Below are 7,734 nucleotides of genomic sequence, written 5' to 3' on the forward strand. Positions count from 1 at the left end.
CATTATTAGAGATGACATCCCACACCGTAGCAGCATAGCCTTTGTCATTTACTAAACCACTGGCCGTGTTCGAGAGCATCAAATCCATGCTGCATTGTGGGTAAATGGTGACTGGCTGACTGATTTATAAATCATAATGAGTAGTTATTTATCATGCGAGGTGATTTGTAGATCAATCAGTCGCCTGCAGTGTCGAACCAGCTCAATACCAAACCAATCAGGTGGTTGATCGATTAAATGAATCTTCAGACGTCGTTGATGACGTGCTGCTGATAAAGTGATACAGGCATCAGCACACTGCTTTGAAGTTGACTGCTTAGAGATTTGGACGCATGCCTCGTAGCTCCGGTATCAAACGTAACATCCCTACCGAAAAGTTGACAAAACAAAAAGGAGCAAGCTGGTATGATTTTCAAAACTCATGCTTCCTACACGTTAACTTGTTGTCTGAAAATTAAATATACGTTTTACTCAACTGCGTTACCCACTCCAGTCAGCAGATGGCGGTCTGGGAATTTAAGGTTATGCTGTTATTGTGACGTATGATCTAGTGGACGGAACGCTTCTTTCAGCAGCAGCAACAGTTAGTCAGCCACCTCCGTAGCTTGCTAGACAAAATAGCCGAACCAATAAAGCTCTTTAGACGCTTTAGTGTATATTAGCCACTGTGTTTTAAACCCACTTCTGTCGTCTAGTTAGTTTTCCGCTTTAATTTCATATTTACGGTGTTGTTGTTATTAGTCAGCTAGCGAGCTGGTTAAGTTAGCATTGGCCTAGCTAACATCTCCGACCATGCGGCCAGTAAACTACTCTCCTTCTAATGAAGAGGAGGATATCACAATAAAACAAGAAGTAGAGGGTGAGGCCGTTACTGTGAAAGAAGAGAAAGACGCGTTCAGAGTGAAAGAGGAGGAGGATGCAGTTTATGGATTGAAAGAGGAGGAGGGGGAGATGACTGTCCCGTCCAAAAAGGAGGAGGAAGAAGAGGAGGACCCTGGATATCTGGGCCCGGTTTCCCAAACGCATCTTAAGGTGTCCGATGGTGCAGTTTGCCATAAGATGGTTTTGAGAAACCGTTCCCTGATTAACACTAGTAAGTATTGTCTTAAAAACAGAGGCTCAAACTCTGCAGTTGAACTGATGTTTGGTGTTAAAGCGGAAATCTGAAATTGCTACATCATTTACATTTAAGTCATTTAGCAGACGCTCTTATCCAGAGCGACTTACAAATTGGTGCATTCACCTTATGACATCCAGTGGAACAGTAGTGCATCTAAATCTTTTAAGAGGGGGGGGTGAGAAGGATTACTTTATCCTATCCTAGGTATTCCTTAAAGAGGTGGGGTTTCAGGTGTCTCCGGAAGGTGGTGATTGACTCCGCTGTCCTGGCGTCGTGAGGGAGTTTGTTCCACCATTGGGGGGCCAGAGCAGCGAACAGTTTTGACTGGGCTGAGCGGGAACTGTACTTCCTCAGTGGTAGGGAGGCGAGCAGGCCAGAGGTGGATGAACGCAGTGCCCTTGTTTGGGTGTAGGGCCTGATCAGAGCCTGGAGGTACTGAGGTGCTTCCACATCCATATTGTGACTTTTAAATTATTTATTTATAGCTATTGATTCTTGAAGAGTATAACATGCCTCATGAGCTTAGGTCAACTGTTGTACTCCCATCAGATCCCCAAATAAGCTTTTTTTTTACTCTAATGTTTAGAAACAATGTAAATCAACACTGTATAGCCTCACCATGGTTAAAACTATAATGTTGATATCATGGATGGTCAGTCCTTACATCCATATGTCTGTCTATGAATTTTGAAAGTAGTTACGTTTCAACAACCCCATCATCATCTTATTACCAAAATAGTGGTGGAATGACAGATGTGTTATTGTTTGAACTGCAGATTGCTGGGTTGTGTGTTTTTTTTTAAAGCAACAAAATGGCTGCCCAGAGGCTTGGTTTGGTAAACAGCTGAGGGATGGGGGAAGGAGAAGTATAACCACTCTCAAATTCATAGAGAACGATATTGTAGCAACCGTAACCTAACACTAAGCGACCTCGTCAAGAAGTTCAGAAATCTTGGCGTAACAGTTATAAGGTGTTGGCTTGACAGTCACTGGACCCAGGTTTGAGTTCAGCTCGGGGCTACCCCCAGAATTCACTACACGATGAATACAGTGACTGGCCATCCACGAGGTCAAAATTATTGTTTTAAACAGATTGCGGCTATATAGTATATTCTATAATTGCCAGTGTAGATTTCCTGTGGGGGCAAATTATTAGTGCTGTTAAGTCATTGTGTAATATTCAGCCAATTTTTTTCATGCCATTACATTAAAGGCAAGACATACCTAGATTCAATTACATTCATGAATTGGCTTGAAACCTTTGTTTTAAACCTTCCTCAAAGTTGGTGCCTTGACAGATTTGTAAAAAATGGTTGGTCATTAAACACTTTTTTTATTTATTTAAATGTAACCTTTATTTAACTAAGCAAGTCCGTTAAGAACAACATCTTATTTACAATGACTACCTATCCCGGACGACGCTGGGCCAATTGTGCGCCACCCTATGGGACTCCCAATCACTCCCGGTTGTGATACATCCTGGATTTGATCTGTAGTGACTCCTCAAGCACTGATATGCAGTGTCCGCTGCGCCACTCGGGAGCCCCAAAATCATGTTCTAGTGTTGTCCCCAACTAAAATACATCTTGGTCAACCAAGAGTCATCTGTCATTTCTACCAATCGCCCCATGTGTTTTCATAAAATCTATATGTACTGAACGTATGATGCTTTAAGCACGCAGTTTGATTAAATAAATAAGACACACAAATGACTAGAGGGAGCCAGTCATCAATATAACCTGACTAGGTGGAGCCGGTTAAGAACACATTCTTATTTTCAATTACTGCTTAGGAACAGTGGGTTTACTGCCTTGTTCAGGGGCAGAACGACAGATTTGTACTTTGTCAGCTCGGGGATCCGATCTTGCAACCTTTCGGTTACTAGTCCAACGCTCTAACCACTAGGCTACGCTGCCACCCCAACCTAACCAGAAGAATCCCCCCCCCCGCTGCTGGACTTCGTAAATTCTGCCGTTCTTGTGTCAGTTAGGAAAGCAAAGGCTAGCTTTTTCAAACAAAAATGTGCATCCTGTAGCTCTAACTCCAAAAAGTATTGGGACACTGTAAAGTCTAAGGAGAATAAGAGCACCTCCTCCCAGCTGCCCACTGCGCTGAGACTAGGAAACACTAACACCACTGATAAATCCATGATAATCGAGAATTTCAATAAGCTTTTCTGTACGGCTGGCCACGCTTTCCTCCTGGCTACCCCAACCCTGGCCAACAGCTCTGTACCAACCCTGGCCAACAGCTCTGTACCCAAATCCAGATAGCTGATGTTCTGGAAGAGCTGCAAAACCTTGACCCGTACAAATCAGCTGGGCTAGACAATCTGGACCCTCTCTTTCTAAAATTATCCGCAGCTATTGTTGCAACCCCTATTACTAGTCTGTTCAACCTCTTTCGTATCGTCCAAGATTGTTAAAGATTGGAAAGCTTCAAACGGGGTGACACTCTAGACCCAAACTGTTACAGACCTATATCCATCCTGTCCTTCCTTTCTAAAGTCTTCGAAAGCCAAGTTAATAAAGAGATCACTGACCATTTCGAATCCCACCGTAACTTCTCTGCTGTGCAATCCGGTTTCTGAGCTGGTCATGGGTGCACCTCAGCCACGTTCAAGGTACTAAACGATATCATAACTGCCATCGATAAAAGACAGTACTGTGCAGCCATCTTCATCGACCTGGCCTGTTGTCCAGACCTCTGGCAGTCTCTATGGGGGTACCACTGGGTTCAATTCTCGGGCCAACTCTTTTCTCTGTATATATCAGCGATGTCGCTCTTGCTGCGGATGATTTCTTGATCCACCTCTACGCAGACGACACCATTCTGTATACATCTGGCCCTTCGTTGGACACTGTGTTAACAAACCTCCAAATGAGCTTCAATGCCATACGACACTCTTTTGGGGGCCTCCAACTGCTCTTAAACGCAAGAAAAACTAAATGCATGCTCTTAAACCTATCGCTGCCCGTCCAGCACCACTACTCTGGACGGTTCTGACAGAATATGTGAACAACTTAAATAACTAGGTGTCTGGTTAGACTGTAAACTCTCCTTCCAGACTCAAATAAAGCATCTCCAATCCAAAATGAAATCTAGAATCGGCTTCCTATTTTGCAACAAAGCCTCCTTGGCTCACGCTGCCAAACATACCCTTGTAAAACTGACTATCCTACCGATCCTTGACTTCGGCGATGTCAAATACAATATAGCCTCCAACACTCTACTCAGCAAACTGGATGGAGTCTATCACAGTGCCATCCGTTTTGTCACCAATACCCCATATACCACCCACCACTGCGACCTGTATGCTCTCATTGGCTGGCCCTCGCTAAATATTCTTCACCAACCCACTGGCTCCAGGTCATCTATAAGTCTTTGCTAGGTAAAGCTCCACCTTAACTCAGCTCACTGGTCACCATAGCAACACCCACCCGTAGCACGCGCTCCAGCAGGTATATCTCACTGGTCATCCCCAAAGCCAACACCTCCTTTGGCCGCCTTTCTTTCCAGTTCTCTGCTGCCAATGACTGGAACGAATTGCAAAAATCGCTGAAGTTGGAGACATTTATTTCCCTCACTAACTTTAAGCATCAGCTATCTGAGCAGCTTACCGATCGCTGCAGCTGTACACAGCCCATCTGTAAATAGCCCACCCAATCTACCTACCTCATCCCCATGTTTTATTTACTTTTTTTGGTCTTTTGCACACCAGTATTTCTACTTGCACATCATCATCTGCACATCCATCATTCCAGTGTTAATTTGCTAATTTGTAATTACTTCGCTACTATGTCCTATTTATTGCCTTTCCTCCTTACTCCATTTGCACACACTTTATATAGATTTTTATATTGTGTAATTGACTGTACGTTTGTTTATCCCACGTGTAACTCTGTTGTTTTTTTGCCACACTGCTTTGCTTTGTCTTGGCAAGGTCGCAGTTGTAAATGAGAACTTGTTCTCGACTGGCCTACCTGGTTAAATAAAATTTAAAAAATAAATATCTGAACTTTATTGACAACACCCAAATGGATACTGTCATAAACATGGTTTTTCAATAATTACACATCTTAATACTGTAGCAAACAGGACATTCAAACGAGCCTTACAATTATAATCCAAAGTAGTGTGAAATGTACTCCTAAGCAACCTGGAAATGGAGGTTACTCCCCTGAGTTTTCCCACATTCACATTCAGAATACATTGTAAAAAAGTAAAATCTTTGCTCACCATTTTTGCTCCAGGCAGATATAGTACATCCATAACTATCGGTTTCCTCATTAGCAGGGAGAAGTTTCTGCAATCAAATTGCCATGGTGCCGCAATTTTTGCAAACACAAAGGGGCCTATATTGGTGACCAAAAGACTTCTGGCACACTGCTTAGTTTCAACAACATGAATATCTTACTTCTAGCCTACAATCTTCGATGTCACTACTTATGTGAAAACAAGACAAAAATGACTATTCTTGCTCATTTTAAGGCAAATGTCAAATAATTTTAACATCCATTACAGACTTCAATTGTTCTCGAACATAATGGCTACGCTGTTGGCATCATCTTTTACAGTGGATTACCGCTGTTGTGGGCCTTTAACCATCTGTCTTTGTTGTTCACACAGGAGAGATACAGGACTATCGTGGATCCTCTGGGGAGCCTGAACAACCTCATGATGCTGATGAGGCAGAGAAGAGTCTCTCCACATCAGGACATGTCAAGAAACACCTGCAGAGACCCACAGGGAAGAGAACTCACTGCTGCTCTGACTGTGGGAAGAGATTCACCTCCTCATCAGGCATTAAAATTCATCATAGAATCCACACAGGAGAGAAGCCTTATAGCTGTGGTCAATGTGGGAAGAGTTTTTCTACTTCTAGATATCTGACTATACACCGGAGAACACACACAGGAGAGAAACCATATAGCTGTGGTCAATGTGGGAAGAGTTTTGCTAGATCAAACATTCTGACATTCCACCAGAGAATACACACAGGAGAGAAACCTTATAGCTGTGACCAATGTGGGAAGAGTTTTACTTCATCTAGCAGTCTTATTGTACACCAGAGAACACACACAGGAGAGAAACCTTACAGTTGTGATCAATGTGGGAAGAGTTTTACTTCATCTAGTGGTCTTATTGTACACCAGAGAACACACACAGGAGAGAGACCTTATAGCTGTGATCAATGTGGGAAAAGTTTTAATTCATCTAGCTGTCTTACTGTACACCAGAGAACACACACAGGAGAGAAACCGTTTAGCTGTGATCAATGTGGGAAGAGTTTTACTACTTCGAGCTATCTGACTCTACACCAGAGAACACACACAGGAGAGAAACCTTTTAGCTGTGGTCAATGTGGGAATAGATTTACGACATCTGGTTCTCTGACTGTACACCAAAGAACACACACAGGAGAGAAACCTCATAGCTGTAATCAATGTGGGAAGGGATACTCTGATAAAAGATCTCTGATTAAACATCAGAAAATACACGAAGGAGTTGTTTCATGATATCAATGAATTAATGTTTTAACATTGTAGGAGTATTTTTATGTCACAATGAAGATTTAATTAACTTATCAATTGATTTCAACATGATATGGATATTAGCCCCAGCTGCAAAATACAGGCTCTGAAATGAAATAGTTACTATTTATGAGATTTAACAAAAAGTGACTAACAAAAAAAAAGTTTGTTAGCTCGTTAGTCAGTATGTGTTACACCTGTGCTGGCTTGTCCATCTCGTTAGTGGGAAGGTGTTTCACCTGAGCTGGTCCATGTTCTATTTAAGAGTGTCTGGGCCAGTGCTCCAGTTGTCTTGATAGATGTAGAGAGTCAACACCTTCAGTTGATCAACTTTTTGGGTTTGCTTCCTGTCTTTCAGTTTGTTTTGGGTTTTTCTTTTGTTTTCCTCTTGGGAAGATTTAGTGGGTGTCTTTTAGGTCCCAGTTGTTGTTACTAGTCAACTTTCAGTGAACACCATAGTGTCTATCGGAACCCCTCCTAAAAAACAAGTTCTGTTTTGGGTTGGATGTAGCATCATATTGTTAATATTTTAATCAATGGCATTTCCTTACAATGCTCATTAGTCTTTCAGTTGTTAGTCTTCTGTTTTTTATTCTCATTGTTTTGCATCCATGTCTGAAATGAGCTGTATAAATAAAGCTTGATATGATTTGAACATATTGCAAAAACAAATTAACCCAATGAATGATCAATCAACAGACTCTTGGTCCATCTTAGTATGAAAAACAGTATATTCCCACTTTTCCAGCCTGCTAAAGGCGAGGTGGAGTGGTAAACACCACCCCTGGCTCTACCAGAGGCTTGAGGTGGTCGCCCACAGCTCTGCTTATGTCATGTTCTGTGGCTTTGCCGTTCCATTTCTTGACTGCCCCTGCAACACTTTAGTCATATTAAATAAAACAAGATATGGAGCATCTATGGCCTCAGTTACCCCTGGCACCTAAATGTGACTTCTGTCATCTTATCATTCCAAGCTGCATTAGGTCTGGATGCACATGCTGCATTAGGTTTAGATCAGCCAGGATGGGCATTGTGTTCCGAATTTGAGTCTGGCCACCAAATATGCATAAACAATGTAAA

General features: G+C 42.3%; 1 protein-coding gene across 1 annotated transcript; it reads left to right on the top strand.

The window, feature by feature from the left end:
• Nucleotides 1-543: 543 nt before the first annotated feature.
• On the top strand, nt 544-7,330 carry LOC135563562 (zinc finger protein 664-like). Its single transcript, XM_065006359.1, has 2 exons — nt 544-1,093; nt 5,750-7,330. The coding sequence occupies exons 1-2, from the start codon at nt 793-795 to the stop codon at nt 6,637-6,639; spliced, it is 1,191 nt and encodes a 396-aa protein (XP_064862431.1). The 5' UTR covers nt 544-792; the 3' UTR covers nt 6,640-7,330.
• Nucleotides 7,331-7,734: the final 404 nt, after the last annotated feature.

This window comes from Oncorhynchus nerka, linkage group LG21 (assembly GCF_034236695.1).
Source record: "Oncorhynchus nerka isolate Pitt River linkage group LG21, Oner_Uvic_2.0, whole genome shotgun sequence".
Classification (NCBI taxonomy): domain Eukaryota; kingdom Metazoa; phylum Chordata; class Actinopteri; order Salmoniformes; family Salmonidae; genus Oncorhynchus; species Oncorhynchus nerka.